The 18,101-nt window shown below is 41.1% G+C and overlaps 1 protein-coding gene across 2 annotated transcripts in view; it reads right to left on the minus strand.

Moving 5' to 3' along the window:
• Positions 1-2,010: 2,010 nt before the first annotated feature.
• The window catches only part of LOC137675692 (mothers against decapentaplegic homolog 4), a 31,213-nt gene continuing 15,122 nt past the window's right edge, over positions 2,011-18,101 (minus strand). Inside the window, exons 5-12 of one of the 2 annotated variants that reach the window (XM_068421870.1) lie at positions 17,240-17,455; positions 15,321-15,440; positions 15,078-15,188; positions 12,619-12,669; positions 10,520-10,703; positions 9,662-9,830; positions 8,270-8,408; positions 2,011-7,107 (exon numbers count right to left, since the gene is read on the minus strand). In XM_068421870.1, the coding sequence (XP_068277971.1) occupies positions 6,896-7,107; positions 8,270-8,408; positions 9,662-9,830; positions 10,520-10,703; positions 12,619-12,669; positions 15,078-15,188; positions 15,321-15,440; positions 17,240-17,455 (1,202 nt within the window). In that variant the 3' untranslated portion in view covers positions 2,011-6,895. The remainder of the gene's footprint in view (positions 7,108-8,269; positions 8,409-9,661; positions 9,831-10,519; positions 10,704-12,618; positions 12,670-15,077; positions 15,189-15,320; positions 15,441-17,239; positions 17,456-18,101) is intronic. The other variant, XM_068421871.1, reaches the window with a different exon arrangement.

Below are 18,101 nucleotides of genomic sequence, written 5' to 3' on the forward strand. Positions count from 1 at the left end.
GCGTTGGGGCCCCCCCCTCCAGAAGCTGGACGCGCTCGTGGGCCCGAGGTGCCGCTCGAGAGCTGTTGGACACCAGGGATGGCGCGGGGACCTCGCAGCCACTCCGGCCATCTACTCCCTCCAATCACCAGCACAAACATCGTTAGCATGCGAACCCATTTAGGAAGGGTTCCAGTTCAAGCGTTGGTGACATCTGACAATACAAAACCCCCCAGCTTCACACGGCTCCGGGCTGCAGCTGGGGAACAGGAGCAGCAGGACATTAGCGGGGCCAGGGAACCACATTGGAGGATGAAAGAGGGATTTTGGAGTGGGCGCACACAAGGGTGATGGGTCAGGAGGAGCCGGTGCTCAGACAGAGACTTTTTGGTCCTGCTTTAGCTTTGTGGCATGGATTTATCCTGAGCCCGCAGCCGCATGGTCACGTCGGGGGGGGGGGTTAAACGCGCAGCATCACATGCTGGCACATAATACCGGTGTGAGATCCAACGGGTTTATGTTGGACACGACCAGCCAGCAGCTCTAAAAGGGTTGCTAATGGCACCGTGAGGGTCTGGAAAGCTTTCCAGAGAGGTCAGGAGCTAAAACTGCTTTAAGGTGAAGATTGATGAGCTGAGGGAAGGACTGTGCAACTGAACAGGAGAGTCTTTGCGACAGGGAATTCATCTGTGGGGAAAACGTGAGGATTTGATATTTCTCTATGTCCAGGATGATGCTTTGGTGGGAAGTATCACCATTTCATTACCGTTATTAGTCTGGCACCTCAGGCACATGATGACTTGCGCATCGGTGCCCTCCATCCCTCCACAGCAACCTGTGAAGCCCCAGCGTGGGTGTGCACTGAAGCCGCTCTGACGCACCCGTTCCTGCTCAAACAGGCCCCCGGGTCTGCAATTAAGAAGGGATTTTCTCCCTGCCTCATGCTCATAAATTATTGGGGTTCAGAGCGTTGTTTTGCCTTTTTTCCCCCTTTCTCTAACCTTGGGATGCTCCTTTATTGTTGGAGCGAGTCCAGAGGAGGCCATGAAGATGATCAGAAGGCTGGAGCACCTCTCCTATGTAGACAGGCTGAGAGAGTTGGGGTTGTTCAGCCTGGAGAAGAGAAGGCTCCGGGGAGACCTTATAGCAGCCTTCCAGTATCTGAAGGGGCTACAGGAAAGCTGGAGAGGTCCTTTTTACAAGGGCATGGAGTGATAGGACGAGGGGGAACGGTTTTAAACTGAAAGAGGGGACATTTAGATTAGATATTAGGAAGAAATTCTTTCCTGTGAGGGTGGTGAGACACTGGAACAGGTTGCCCAGAGAAGTTGTGGATGCCCCCTCCCTGGCAGTGTTCAAGGCCAGGTTGGATGGGGCTTTGAGCAACCTGGTCTAGTGGAAGGTGTCCCTGCCCATGGCAGGGGGTTGGAACTAGATAATCTTTAACATCCCTTCCAATCCAAACCATTCTATGATTCTATGATGTGGTTGCTTACCGACCTCAGCAGAGACCCAGAGCATTGCAAATGCGTCGCCTGTCTCCTGCTTTATTCCTATATCCCACAACTGGTGGTGGTCAGTATTTTATCCAGTCACTGGGAGGAGTTCTGCAGCCTGATAACTCCAGGAGCGGATGGAGTAGAGCCCCCGTGCACCTTTTAAGACAGGACGGCCCTCACTCACCAGCACGTACGGCTGCAGAGACCTGGCACTTGCTCTGGTCCTTGCTCCAAGACCACAACACACAGCTTGGCTGGTGGCTTTAAAGGAACAACTTCCATTAATATGAGCACCCACAAAACTGTGGTGCCCCACCAGCTTAAGACAGACTGGTACCTGTGTGCCTTTAGGTGCACGGGGAGTCTACCACGCTGGACACCGTGCTTGGGTTTGCGTTCAATGCTGGTTGCACCGAAGTACCTGACAGGTGAGACTCCAAGAACAGTTCAAGACTGCAGCCAACAGTTCTGACAGCCGGCCAGAAATAGGGTAAAAAGCTCTTCACTGAATGAAATAAAGAAGCCAAAGACATGAAACTTTACCTTTTTTAATCAAAAACATACTCTGTTACAGAATTTCATGAAAGTTAACTACAGTATATTATCCACAAACTAGGCCTAATGAAAAACATACAGTAAGCTACAAAGGAACTACTGGGAATTCTGTTGACCACTTATCAAAAGGCAATAATTAAAAGAAGAAAATGCTTAACTAGGCTTTCATGCTCAAAAAAACCCTCTCAAGGTGAGTTTTGGGTTATGGGTACTTCACAGCTCTCCATCCAGCTGAATCACAACTTAGTAGTGCTACCAAACGTCACCAAAAAGACACAGAAAAAGGTACTGGAGCAAGAAAGCGCTAAGTTATTTTTTTGGTGAGCTTGAAAGAACAAAGTCCTGTAAATTTAGGAGCGATGTATCACTCCCAAGGCACAACAGCAGCCAGCAGTGCCAAAACCTCTGGAGATTTGGTCGACAAATCGACAAGTCGTTCTGCTTTCCACCGGGTCTTTCACAGCGCTGAAAAGTCCCATCAGTTCTCGGGGACCTCAGGGGCATTGTAAGCGGCAGCTTTGACTCGGCACGGTCGCACCTCCCGGATCATTTTCAGACACACGCCATCAAGAAGAGCGTTTTGGAGGTGGATGACACAAGGATTCAGCATCCAGCTCTTACACGTCTGGTGGAGAAGCGCTTTCCGTTGGTTTCGTTTCCCTGCCCAGCTGCATCAGCAATAGAAGGGACCAGCGTAGTGCTCATGAATAATGCAAATGCCCCAATTTGCAAATCTCAGTCCCAAGAACAGTGCCGTGGTCCTCAAAAACCTGATACCAGTCACAGAAACACTCCTGTTATCAGCAGGACCAGGCAAGACCATCGCTTTTCATGTTTAAGTCTTACTTTAAACAACAAAAAGAAAGTAACCTCTTAAAAATTGTGGCCTTAACAATACCTGACAACTAAGAATCTTATAATTTTCTAAAGCAGATGTGAAGTAGCATGGGGCCTGGCAGGAGAAGGAGGGGAGGAAAGAGGATTTCTTAACTGAAGTCTGAATCCCACTTAAGAGGAAGGCCCATTGGGCTGTCTTTAATTAAGAAGTGACCAGGGTTCCCAGTCACTCTGCTCAGCAGAGCAAAAATGTAAATCAAGGAGACAGCCCTTTCTAAAGCACTTACTCTTCAAAGAAGAGATTAAAGATGTCTCAATAAAGACCACCGTCAAGACGTAAACAACATTTGAAGGGTTCAGAGGCAGAAGCCCCCCTCCCATATACACCAGCATAGGAATTTTTTAATGGTTCCTAGTAAAAGACTTGAGGCAGTCATTTCTGAGCTACGCAGAGAGGACACTGTTGTCTTTAGAAGTGTCACAAGAAGGAAGATGGTGTTAAAGGTAAGGCACAGGAGTTGGACACAGGTTTAAGGACTATTGCTGCTGCTACAGACCTGCTTCGTGACTGAGGGAGATCCGTGGTCTCCTTTGTACTTTAGGTCCCTCTCTGTAAAGCAGCCAGAGTATTTCCCAGGTCTTCAGGATGCAAGAGGCATTAATGAAGTGATTTGTATCGCAGCCAAGGGGTGCCGGTCCCTAAGCACATCGTTCTTATCAAGCCAATGTAAGGAACAACCGCTTCTAACCAGCACCAGCTCCTTCCAAGGGATTCCTGTTAGGATGGTTTTAAGTCTTTTTAAACCATTCCAGGAAAAAGGTTTCCTCTCCTACATCTCTACCACTTTAACTTTAAATGCCCTCGCTTTCAAAACTAACAATAACACGGCTAAAGCCGTCTAAGCCTTCAGGTGCTAATCCCAGCTCTCCAGTACACGAAGTGAAATGACAAAGTACTCCAGCACAATGCTTTTTTTCACGAGTGCGTAATCGAGGGTGAGAAACGCAGGGGTAATTACCTCATCGAAAGAACTAAGCCGAGCAGACGTGGGACCAGGATCGCAAGCTGAAAAAGCACTTGTTGAATTCACTGACTTTGAGACATTTGGAGCTGAAGAGAAGACGTGATTCTGGCATTGCTGACAACCCTGCGGATGTCAAGGAGCTGTAGCTCTTTTTTTGAATCTCAGAAAAAGACATAAACGCAAGACCGTTAAAAATTCCATGTGCTGCTGCTGAAGTGTTTCCGATCCATTATGTGCTGCCTTTTATGCCTTGTCATAAGAAATAAAAGTACAAAAATTAAGTTAGGCATACTAAAAACTAAGAATGAGCTTCTCTCATTTTGCCCTTTAACAGTTACGATCGCATCTTATCGGTACCTGCCTGGTAGATAAGATGAATGCCGTTTAAGTATCCTTACTGCCTCACACAATGTTCAGATTGCTCCCGATGCGGAGCCTGTGATTTTTTGGTTCTGATAAACTCATCTGACATTATTTTGTTGTTCTATTCTGAACAGTTTTGGCCATCTAAACACTACACTGTAGGTAGAGACTTAAGGAGACTTGCAAAACATCTGCAAAAAGCCTAGTCTTAACAGCGGAATTCTTTCAGCCTGCGATAGAGGCAAGGACACAGACAGGCGGAAGCAATCTTTCACTATTTTATCAAAGTTTGGCACAATCAAAACGTAAGCAACTGGTACAGAGGGTTTTCTGTGAAGTAGCCGTATACAGATGGGCCACCCGCCAAGATAAGCACCTTGCAAAGTTCAACGGGGAGTAAGCTCATGGACTCCTAATCAAATGAACAGTCTGTTACAAGGAATTCATCACTCAGGCGGCTAGACGCTTCCCAAAAGGCAAGGCACCTCGAGTCCAGCAGTAAGAGCAGGGCAGACAATTCAAAAGGGAGGTTGGCAAGAAGAACATGTAGTCAGGCTTTTCATTTCTTCCCCCAAATCAAGTTTTCTCTTGTGGATGAAGTGTAACTGAGCTGCTGGTTAATAAGCTTCTCTGAGGACGTAGTCAGAATCCTCTACTGAAAGTGTTCCGCAAGAATCTGAAGCAGCTTGCTTTTCAGACAAACTAGATCATTAAGAGAGAAAGGAAAATGAAAAAGGTTTTAAACTAAAGGCCTTGAGAAAAGCAAATGTTATTTTTCCAAACATCAAGAAGCTGCCACATAAGAGGAAAAAGAAGTGATCTCAGAAGTTAGTCTGAAGAAGGCAACGCTGTTAATGAAAATACGGAGAAAACTCATCCATTTCTGGCCAGCGCTCCGAAGTCATCTGTCTTCTGTGCTTCCATGCCTAAGACAGAAACGATGACTGCCGACTTCTTTCGTAAGAATTTCAGCGTATGGGGGAAGCGATACCTAAACACCGTGTGTCATAGCCCTCTACAGATTCCTGAAACCATGCGAGAAACTTGGCACAAAGCTTCTGAAGAATCTCTTCCAAGACTTCCACTTATGTTAACAACTGTGCTGCCAGGTGGGCTCAGTACAGCATGGCAGGCAGACCGAACTGGCAGCGCTTGAAGGACTTCAGTTGGAGTCTACGTACTTCTAAGGCCGTTTAATTAAGCTCCAACTCCCTACAGACATGATGAAAAATAAGGAATTTCTGCTCCCTCTTCATACCCCAAATAGCCAGAAGAAAGATCCTCAGGTCATGCTTTTCTTGAGAAGCAGGGAAAGAAAAATTGGGTTTGCTTCCCAGCAAGTTCAAACCCAACAAAAATTCCTCCCACTATTGGCTGCTGCTGGTTTTGCAAAGGAAAGTAATCCATCACTCAAGATCAATGGTTTCAAGGTGCAGAATTACATAATAGAAGCAAACTAAATTTATAAAAAAAAAAAAATCAGGGTTTTCATCATTTTATTTATACTATTAACTAGAGAGAAAGCATACATATTGTATCTGTCATACAGTTCAATACATTTGCATTTTTTTCTACTATAAATTCTCTATACAAAGTCATTGCCAATTGATATGGTCATTGATGGCATAGGGCTTAAAATAACCAAGAGGTATAAAAACAAGTTTGCCATCTTGCCCTGAGTGGAAATGGTGAACAGATACAAAAAGTGGATCCTAAATACTGATGTAATATTACACGATTTAATGGTCGATGCAAGTAAAAAGTCATGCAACTTTTTAAAATACCTGCCAAGTTTGACTTGAGTAAAATCATGGAAGTCAGTAGTAGTTATGAAAATACGTTCCTGTCATTCGGTACTCATTACACAATTTCAGTGGCAACTTTGCACACTGGGTATTTCATGTTATATTTAAATTGAGTGCCAGCACCGAAAGTATCCATTTCCTTTAGTGTTTTAAAACTCACATGTCTATATAAATAAAAATCTAAGATCTCTTTTTTTTTTTTAAAAACTAGTGAAGGAAAAGCCACATTTCTTTTCCTCGCTATTTTTCATCAATGCCAACAACGTATGTCTCATCCCTCACTTTTTGGCAGCTTCTACGTTTTAATCTGGAAAAATCATAACAAGATAGTCAACAAAATAAAGAAGTCTTCTGTTAACTATTGTTCCCTAAAAAGAACATTACAAATCAGCTGGAATTTTAAAGTTGCTATAAGGTAAGTGTTTATAACTATTAGGAGGAATTTTCAGATATAAATATATATATATATATAATATATATTCTGCATACAAAAGGCTCCCATGAGGCTTATCACCAAGATGCCATAATAGAGAAGGAAAGTTTTGAAGGGAACAAACTCAATACTGTAAAGTCTCTATAAGGCTTTTACCTTTCACTTTAAGCCCTGAGCCATGTATTATGGCAATTAAGTTCTGAAAATAACTGAAATCCAAATTCTGCATGTTCAGTTTCTTTCTGCTAAGAGCAAGGAGGCAAACACATTTTTAAAACCTGGGTTTAAAAGATTAAGCAGAACAAAAGTAAAATATATCTTCAGGTTATAAACAGAATTGTATTTTACAATCCACCATCCTCACAATATAATGGCCTACAGCAGTGCAGCAGAGGGATCTCAGTCTAAAGGTTGTGGGTCTGCAATAGGCATGGTATGAAGTACTTCATCTAGAAGCTGGAGGGCACGGTGTAAATGAATTTCAATCCAGCATGGTGTCTCTTTGATGCTTTGTCTTGGGTAATCAGGTCCCCAACCTTTTACAAAACTCATCCTGAGTATGCATAAGCGGCGAAGGTCATCTACACCAATTCCAGCAGCAGCTGACAAACCTAAACAGGAGAGGTTTCAAGTAAGTGCTCACAGACACGCTCTTTTATCATCTGTTTGTTTAGCCATTCCTGTTTGCTTGGCTCTTTCTTCACATTCAATTCCCTCTCACCATAGCCAAGGCCAATCCATATTTCTAGATCTCTGCTATAACGAACGCAGCAATTATTTTGCATTTTCTTCCAATTAAAGTTTTTTTCATCATCCTGCAATCTTGAAATGGCATTGAAATACAAAACTCCTTATAATAAAGCAGACAGGATGAAACCTAATGTCTTATGTGATACAATGCACGTAAACCTTATTTAGGAAATGTGGTAAAAAATACTCATTCTTCAGGTTTGCCAAATGCTGCATTTTCAGCATAAGAACTCAAGACTGATCACCTGCAGGAAGCTGGGTTAACAAATTAACACTACTTACATCTAATAAAAGAAAAAGATGAATACAGCTGGCAAACTTCCAATCACAAGTACGGCTAAGACAGAAGTTAAATACAAAATGCCTTCAGCAATTTATAGGATAGCTGGAAAGAGCCACTTGGCAGTACAAGGACTCCAGAAAACACTGTGGCACATAAAGCAGTCTGAGACATGTAAGCACTTACATTTTTAAAAGGGCTTAAGTATAATTTCAAAGATCTAGAATTTAGCAACTAAGAAAACTCTAGCTCAGAATAACTTTTAAAAAATAAAAGAAAGAGAAAAACACTTTCACGCTCTCTTCTTCCTCTTCTCAAGAATCTTAGTATTAAGTTTACCTAAACCTAATCAAGGACTTTGTCGCTCAGTAATCCCCATTGCTTTGGGTAATGTTTTTATGAGCTTAGATCTCAAAGATCGCTTTTCAAGCTTGGGTCTAAGCAGCCAAAAGTATCTGTCTAAACTAACAGGGTTATGCTATTTGACCTTGTATATAAATGTTGTACTGCATATCCAACATCCCCTGAAGACTACAGAGCAAAAGCTGGTGCATGGAGCAGGTACAAATCGAATGATTACAGACTTACCACGATGCCACCCCAGCCCCAATCCTGCTACCTCATTCCAAGTTAATTTGTACTGTTGCAGGGGCACTGGGTGGATGGGTGCTGTTATGAGGGAGAGCTGTGTGATTCGTTTTCAGGTAAGGCAAAAAAGGAGACCAAGCAGTTAATGTACTTACTAATGGCTGGGGCTATTCCACCTACTGATCCTGGTCCAGGGATGTTTCCGGCTACTGCTGCAGCTTGAGCAGCAGCAGCAGCTTGGGCAGTGGCAGCCTGCTGTTGCATCTGACGATGACACTGGCGTAAATCAAACACCTTTAAAATAATAAAAAAAAATTAAAAAAATAAAAAATCAAACTATGTAGAATTACTGAAATCAAGGAAGGAAAAAATTCCTCAACTCCCATCCCCAATGATCTGGATCTCTCTGCTTTCCCAAAGCAACTTCCACAGTCTCACCATACACTTGGTAAAAGCAAACCTTCCCCGACTAGTTTAATTTCTAACAGAAATAATCCTTTAAAGCTGATTCTTAGAGACTCTTCTCATACGACATTACCACCACTGGCAATACCAGAACCTGGCTGAGCTGAGCTAAAGCAGTACCCTGTGCAGAACTGACTGCAGGATCAAAATCTGAAGGATGCTACAAGGCTAATAAAATCCCAACTTCTTTGTTAAATCCCAGGATTTACAGAAAATAAGCATATAAATAAAAATAGAAGCCAACAAGTCCTGCTTTAGTTTGTCAAACTTTATTCTTCTTCACTGCTTTACTGAAATGTGTTAGTCTATTTAAAAGAAATACCAATAATTGATAGGCCTGAAGTTTCAGCAGCTAGGTTTCACATTGGTGGCATTTTATATCTTTGTGATCAGGCTTGGCACTAATATATACAGGAACTCTGTTCTCATACTAGAAAGCTCGTACATAGAGGTCAGTGGGGTTTCTTTCACCTTCATTACACAACCTGCTTGCAAAACTGAGGATTTAAAAAAAAGTATCACTGCAAACTTCAAGCAGTTCATCTCTAATTCAAGAATGATTTTTTGTTAAGTGTGACTTGTCCTAAATAAAGTTTCAAGTCTGGCAGAGGCCTGTCCAAGTAAGAATCTCCTGAAAATAATTTGTTTCCATGCAACTTTCTGTGACCTCTGGATCACTTCATGTTCATAACACTTTACACTTCAACTGTGTTTATACAGACTTTCCCAGCTTTTCTTGTTTTGGAGAGAGAGCAAAGAAGCAGATGACCTATGCTAAAAATTTTAGCAGCAGTTCATTTAAAACTGTAAGGCTAAAAATACAAAAAACCGCTATCAAGATTGTTTGTGACAAAATACAAAAATTAGTTACTTTCGTAGTATCTAGATGATACTTTCAGTTTAGGGTCATTTTAAAAAGTCATCTTAAGTGACTTGTCAAATAGAAAGTTTTCGGTTTTTTTAAAGGATAATCAAAAGCAAAGTTACATTTATTTCAGAGTCTCATAGCTTCCCTAACATTTACAAGAACCAAATGTGTGCTATTTTCCCCCACAGTTTTCATCTAGGAACATCGAACCAACCTTTATATATGCACTTGGGTAAATCTTGTGAACAGCATCCCCTGGTGCACGCCCTGCTTCTCTATCCAGGTAGTAACTCTGAACGAAGACTGCGTGGTCACTGAGGCATCTAACCCACACGTCACCTTCTCCTTTGCACTCCAACTGCACCCCTTTACCTATGTGCAACCTTAAAAAGAAAGACAGTTCCAATGCATCTGTGTGTACATACTATAAATCAGATCTTTACTAAATAAACCATAAACAATTATCCAGCTCTCAGTTGTCTGTGATACCTTAATTTATATTCCACTCATACAAGGACTTGAAACCATAGTTATTATCTTAGGTATAAGTTAGTATATAGTTACACAAAATCTGTAAAGTAAAAAACCATCTGTAATTACACGTAAAGCAATGATATCTGAGTAGCAACTACCGCACTCACTGACAATACAGAGCTGGGATACTAAACGCATTCAGTTCTGTTCAGAAGTGTAAAAATCCCACAAGCATTCTAATATAGAAAGTCACCCAAATACATAGACAAAGCCACATTTTAATGCAGAACCGTATGTTCGTTTGGATCAAGTTACAGCAATCTAGCATTTTGACTGTCATAATGCAACTTTTCTGAAGACATGGAATAATTTTATTCCTTTTCAGTTACAAGATTGCTTCGGTTCTCTCCGCTTCCACATCAAAGCCTAGCACATGCATAGTGAGAATGAATGAAAATCCAACTAGCTCTCTATCAACCTTCCTTTGCTCCTTTGACAAATCTATATATTGCAGTTATTCTCACATCACACACTGAATGCAAACCAAACTATTATCAAATACCACAGACAGATGGAGCTTTGGGGAGCTGCAGAATACCTTGCTCTCTCAATGGCTTCTGTTCTATGCACGTTGGAAAGCTGGCCCAGGCAAAAACGGTCTCCTCCAGAAGGATCCACGTATCCATCAACAGTAACAATTGGACAGCTTGAAGGGACCTTAAATGTTTCCCCAACTTGCACGTCCATTTCAAAATATGCGATTGAACACCAATATTCTGGAGCTAAAGAATATAGACAATTAACTGTCTGAAAGGCACAAAAACCCTATAAACCCATTCCAGACAATCAATTGAGCCTTCTGCAACTGCATTTGTTGTTCAGACTAAGAGCACACACTCACATAAGCAAGTTCAGATAGACAGACATGTCTGCTAGCACAGAAAAACACTACATACTGCAACGAACATGGGCTTGTCATTTTTATTTGAACATAGGTCAAAGCTAGGGTTTTTTGTAGTTAAGATCTTACAAGTCTTTGTGCAGTTTGTAATTCCAGTTAGATTTTGTAAACCGTCTGCATTCCTGCACCTTATGACTATAGCTTGATTTTGTCCTCCTTTAGCATAAAGAATTCATACATATATGCCTATTCCTGACTAGGCTGACAGAAACTAACTCTCAAACAGATCTGGCTTAAGATATAAGAGTAACTACCTTCTAGGTGAAGTCAGTTTTCTCTATCCTCCCTGCAAAGCAAACCGGATTTGGAAAGCAGGGCAATGGGGGAAAAACATCAAAGATCACATCCTGATCTTGTCTGCACACAAGAAAGTCAGGCATGGGATAAAACAAGGAAGTATTAAGTAAGGGAGCAGAACAAAATGGCATGTTTTAATAGCAAAGAGGTGCCTTTTCACTCATATTATTTTAAAAAGAAAAACTGGCTACAAAGGAAAGATGGTACTTCTCTTCAGACACATTAAAACCTAAAGTTGCCATAAGCTGGAATCACTGGGGATTTCAGGGACTCAGCACCTTTGCTGACTATAAGGGCCTGTTTCCACCAAAGGGTAACACAGCTGGCACTTAAGCAGCTTGTTGGGGAGGGCAAAGAAAATCAGCACTACAGCATACTCAAAACAGGGGAAGCAGAAGAGCTAATGTGATAGGACCTAAACACATCAGCCTGAAAAGCCAACAGGAAAAAGAGCTCTCCCAGTGCCATAAGTGGTACTCGTTCATTACAAACTGCAGCACCCAACAGCACACCTCTTAAGAAACTGTTGTTTTGTTTTTATTAGAGAAGAATAAACTAAGGTGCCTGAATTGCTTTAAGTTTTTTAATTTTCAGATAAATACTCATGTCTCTGAGGACTGAACAAGGTGAAATCAATAGGTGAATCAATAGGGTGAAAAAGACATACTAAATAATATGAAATACAATTTAGCTACAGTTCAGTTCAGCCAACAATTAACAATAGTTTTATTTCTGGTACTGATTTAGTCACTGGCCAATGAATAAAGGAGTTAAACTTTTAGGCTTTTCAACTATGCAGCTCTCACTGTGCAGGCAACAGCTTTACTGCTGTTAAAAACAGAATACTGCCTTGCATCTGCAACAGAGCTAGCCTGTACCGCATGACAAGATCTCCTTGGTTCCATGAAATGCTACCATTAGTGAAGGCTCTTGGAAAGAGCAAGCTCCTGTGCAAAGGTCCAAAGAGGAACTTCAGCACCAAAATGCTAAGAAGGGCAATACCTATCTTTCAGGGTATCTGGCTGTGATGACAGACTTGTAGATCATGGATCTAAGAGAGCTTTGGCATGACCTAAGCTCCATGATGTTTCTAAGCAGGCAAAAAGTACAACTTCAGGTACCCTGCAAAGTTTAGGATCGAGGGCATTCAGAGTTCAGACACCTCCAGGGTAGGCACCAGCTCAGTGTGGGTTTGAGGATTGCAATTTTTGACTTAGGCATCTAAATTAAATTCAGTTCACAGCCTATGTCACCATTCCAAAAGAGATGTCTGAATTCAAAAGAAGGCTTATCACAAAATGGTTCCTCTCCTTCCTTCCTCCCCTTTTGAATATGTATCTCACAGATTTCAGAGTGCTTGATTAAAAAAAAAAATCATACTCAAACTAGAAAGTTATTAGCTTCTACAATATTAGCATTACATGTTAGATTTTACTCACCAGGATGATTTGATATAGGAGGCTGGAATGCAAGCTCATTGTGAACTGGCCCTTTAAAAGAAAACATGCAATTTGTTTTACATGAGGAAAAATAAGGTTTTCTTTCTTAACTTATTTTCCTATAAAAAAGACTTGTAAAAATACCAGATGTTATAAATCCCAGTAATTTCTGAAGCAATTGGCCAAAGCTGACAGGGGAGAAAAATGCCCACAGAAGAATTACACTCTTAGAGGTTTCCTAAAAATTCAGAAGCTGAGTGGAGCTCAGAGCTCCATTAGTATCCCAGGAAGATGGAAAAAAGCCCTAGAGAACTCATTTTCTAAAGAAAAAAAATACTGAATACAGTCTTGGTATCAGTCAGTTTATTCTCTCCACTTTTATAATCTAGGTCCCTTACAGGCAGCAGAGAACAAGAAGGAAAGACTTAAACATAGTATAGTAAGTAACAGCAGCTTTTGCAACAAGATGTCAAAATGGGCAAAACTTCAGTAGGTGTCAAAACGTGACTTTTTGAAGTGAGAAGAGGCAGCAGGCAAGAAAAGCTCTATTTGGTATCACCAGCCAGTTACAACTATTAATTATGGAAAGATACATGCACTGAGAAACATTTATAGAGTCTCTACAGCACCACTAAAGTTTTTACATCCTGGTATTCCTGACAAAGATGATGATAAGTGAAGTAGGATGCTAACAGAAATAATGAATATGAAATATTCATAAAATAATGAAACTTAATAACCATCTCTAAACCACAATTTTCTTGATAGACAAGCTGAAAAGTCATTCTAACATTAACTCACAGTACATTCTCCCCTCCACTAAGTGCTGCAAACAGGTGATCTGGTTAAGTACTGTAGTAGGAAATAAAGAACTGGAGAGTTGGGCGGGGAGAAATTTAATGAAATATAACAAGGGCAAGTGTAGAGTCCTGCATCTGGGCAAGAACAACCCCATGTACCAGTACAAGTTGGGGGCAGACCTGTTGGAGACCAGCGTAGGGGAAAGGGACCTGGGGGTCCTAGTGGACAGCAGGATGACCATGAGCCAGCAGTGTGCCCTTGTGGCCAAGAAGGCCAATGGCATCCTGGGGTGTATTAGAAGGGGTGTGGTCAGCAGGTCAAGAGAGGTTCTCCTCCCCCTCTACTCTGCCCTGGTGAGGCCGCATCTGGAATATTGTGTCCAGTTCTGGGCCCCTCAGTTCAAGAAGGACAGGGAACTGCTAGAGAGAGTCCAGCGCAGAGCCACGAAGATGATTAAGGGAGTGGAACATCTCCCTTATGAGGAGAGGCTGAGGGAGCTGGGTCTCTTTAGCTTAGAGAAGAGGAGACTGAGGGGTGACCTCATTAATGTTTATAAATATGTAAAGGGCAAGTGTCATGAGGATGGAGCCAGGCTCTTCTCAGTGACATCCCTTGACAGGACAAGGGGCAATGGGTGCAAGCTGGAACACAGGAGGTTCCACTTAAATATGAGGAAAAACTTCTTTACGGTGAGGGTGACCGAACACTGGAACAGGCTGCCCAGAGAGGTTGTGGAGTCTCCTTCTCTGGAGACATTCAAAACCCGCCTGGACGCGTTCCTGTGTGATATGGTCTAGGCAATCCTGCCCCGGCAGGGGGATTGGACTAGATGATCTTTCGAGGTCCCTTCCAATCCCTAACATTCTGTGATTCTGTGATCTGTGATTCTGTGGTTTAGCTTTTTGCCACAAAATTTAGAAAAACTTTAATTTGGGTGGGGTTTTTTTCATTCTACTCTTATAATGCATATACTGTGCTAGACACTGACACTAGAAGTTTGATCACTTTTTTTTTTTCCCTTCCCATCTCCTGTACCTTAAAACCAGAGGTTGTGGTCCTATTTCGTAGATGAAAGAGATGTTCAAGTTTGTGTGCCAAATGTACTCATGAATCAGGCTGTGGCAAGATCACTTTATTGACAAGTACTTTACTGCACAAGCTTTCACAAAGTTCTTTAAAACTGGCTAGTGAACATGGACACACGTCTTCCAAAGCTTAATGTAGATTGTTACATCAAGACCCAACTTCAAAACTTCTAGAAAATAAAAACACGCAGGAACTTCCAAGTTTTGAAAGAAAAATATCAAAACACCACATTCGGAATCAACTTCCTTCTCCGCAAAGGAAATGTTTACTACAAGATTGCAAAGCTTTAAAAACAGAGGTTTAGAAAGGAAATGCTAGTTTTGTTAAGTATAGTAAGACATCTATAATGCAGATGGTATCACTATAGCTATTTGAATTTCTCATCTCTGCTGCTTTAATGGAGGAAAGTCCATCAAGCTCTTCTATTTAACTGTCAGAATATACTAAACACAGTAATGGCTCCATAATGAAAAAAAAAAGAATTTGAGGGTAAAGAATAATCACAAATGAGTCCCCCACCATTCAACAAAATTGAAAACAAAATAAGTGATTTCAAAATCTGCACTACTTACAGTAATGTCCGGGATGCATAGGTGGATGATGCTGAAGATGGCCATTCTGGTGGTGAGGTATGGTAGGTGTGTAGGCTGCCGTCCGACTTCCAGTCCAAGTTGTAGTACTATCTAGAAAAAGAAAGGAGTGGTTGGTTTTTAAAGGGAGTTTTTCCGCATCTCACTTCTAATCCTCTATTTCTCCTGAACATTTGGAAACTGGTTTTAGAAAACTAAGAAGAGTGCACGTATGTATATACTCACTGTGATGGTAAGTAGCTGGCTGAGCTGTAAACCCATTCTGTTGAGTTCCTGGCTGAGGCCCTGAAGCAATCTGTAAGAGTCCATCACTATGGCTACCTGTCAATATACTGGTAGGTTGACCTGGTAAAAGAACACACTACCTATTCATGAACGTTCCAAAATTTTAATTAAGAAGAGCTCAGCACTACTGAGTAGGAAAATACACCCAACTAAGGGCACTGCAATACACAGTTCCTACAAGTTTGGTTTCAGTAATTTTTTCCACCCACCAGAGTGTCTTAGGAAACTTGAAGCAAGATGCTCTGCATCAGCTAATTTTGACTCTGACACCCTTGATATTTTAGGAGTAGAAGTATGCAGAGAACTCTCTTTTATCAACCGCAGCTTTGTTTCGTTCATACTTCATTTTTCAGTTGGAAAGGAAAGAAGAAGAGATGTCACAGGATTTATTGAACAACAGAGCTGGAGTAGATTTGGTACGAATCCAAACAGGACAACAGTAGGTCCAGTTAAGTTGCTTATTTTCAGTATGTTAGAACTACTGTTCCTAAGGAGGATGCTCGCTTAAATTTATGTTCCTCCAAAACATACTGAACAGTATTTTGTTTTTAAAATCAGTGCTGGAATAGAGCTGCATACATCACTGGACTCCTTCCCGAGAAAGTTGCTGGATTTTTTTTTTCTCCGAAATAAATATTTCAAGAATTGTCTAAGCTTTGAAGTAAAACTACAAACATTTCAGAACAGGTTAACAGAATTTGATTTTAAAAGGCTTCAGCTCAGCCATCAACACTAAACTGATCAGCAGTTTCACAAGTGCACTTGCACTCTCAAACTGGTCAGGCTAGCAGAATTTAACACATTGATAACTTCAACTAAAACCTAAAAGCAAGTTGTTTTTTCATGTCCACTTGGCTCCAACAATTATAGCACTGATGAGAAAAAGTTATTGACTATAAACTGCTGTGCAAAGGCAATACAATTAAACTGCCTTTTCCTTTTTTCCCTACTGGAGACAAATACAGACATCGTATCTCAGCTTGGGAAAACCATCATTAGTTTTAGTAAAAAAAGTCATCAGCTAAAATTAAAGAACATTATCAAAACACCATGCCACCGTAATTCAAATTTGGTAACATGAAATCCATTACATTCACACATCTTTGATATTAAAGCGATGAAGAGTATGTGAAACCCCTCCAAACTCCACGGTTTTCCTAGTCAGGGCTGCAGGACATTGTGTACATAACTACTTTACTGTTCTGCTGGAGTGAAGTGTCAAGTTTGATGTCGGTAAACCAGACTCTTTCACATGTACCGAATACACACAGAAAAGCAAGAAAAACCTCAATGCAACACTCCAACAGACTCATGAAAATATTCATTAGGGCTGTCACTTTGGTAGTACAGTGGGCCTTTATAAAAATAATAATCAAGTTAAAACTGGAAGACTCATTTTGTCAGCTGTGGAACACTAAAGACTTGTCTGGAAACCTCTCGATATTGCCACCTTACAGTATATCTGTTTGTTGTCCCACTTGCTGTTGTTAATAAAATAATAAAATCCTTCCATTCCTACAGCAATTATTCCAATAACAGCCATAATGTTTTGTCAGCAATCAACTGCTTTAACATTGTTATCACCGAACCTTTGGCCTATCCAGAACAGTCTTGTAGCACTCATGTAGTGTCAGTCTCACTGAAAAAAGACTGGGTCACCAGGAAAAGCTACTCAAATTATCCTGCACGTTAAAATCTTTTGTTAACACTTACGAGACTGCCTAGATCACATTGCCACACACTTTATCAGTGTAGTGTAACAGCAGCGCATTTCCAATGCAAGAAGTACTTTGGCAAAAAACAGTGGTTATCTTTGAGCTTTCACAGTTTAGTATTTCATATAACCTCGATGATCTTACTTGTTGAAGCCACAGGAATGTTGGGAAAATTAGTGGTGCTGGTAGTGCTAGCCTCAGTAGGAGCTAACATGGCTGGGGTGCTATAAGGCTCTGTAGATGCCCTGTTACTTGGTGGATGCTGGATGGTTTGGACTGAATGGCCTTCGGCAGAAGACAATGACGGCTGCCCCTCGTAGTCATGAACGTATTCGTCTTTCACCAACATGCTTGATGGAGCTGTGAAGAAGCAAACGGTTAAACGTGCAAAGCAAATCTATTTTTTGGGATTTAACTACAAATTGCACTGATACTTTCAAGCAATAACAATTCTATTAAAATTATTAGGGGGAGGATTTAATCTATATAAACATTGCTAAAGCACTCCTCTAAATTACAAATAAACACTTCAAGTCAGCAGCAGGAAATTTTGAAGCATAACTGGATGGAAAAGCCAACGGTTTATTTTGCTTACTGCTAGCAAACAAGCAGTTTAGTCCCATGGTAGTAGACTCCAATAGCATTTTGTTTTCTAGTCCATCATCGTGTGATTGGACACGGTTAATAAAAGGGAAAAACATGCTTTTTGTCAAGCACCTAAATATATGTTAATGCAGTAGCTAAGAAACCAATTCCTACTATACAAGAACATACGTAAATCTCCTATGAAAAATGTAATTCATGAACACAGCACATAAGAAATGTCACGCATCCCTTAAGTAATTTTAAGCAACTCCCATTCAAATTGCCTAGAAACATCAAATACACATTCAAAGACAATATAACACTACTCTATATTTAACAATGTAGCCACTAATTCAGAATATTCCACATACAGCACAAGGAAATCACTACCATCGCCATGACAAGAATTTATTTCTGTATA

Source organism: Nyctibius grandis, chromosome W, assembly GCF_013368605.1.
Source record: "Nyctibius grandis isolate bNycGra1 chromosome W, bNycGra1.pri, whole genome shotgun sequence".
NCBI lineage: Eukaryota > Metazoa > Chordata > Aves > Nyctibiiformes > Nyctibiidae > Nyctibius > Nyctibius grandis.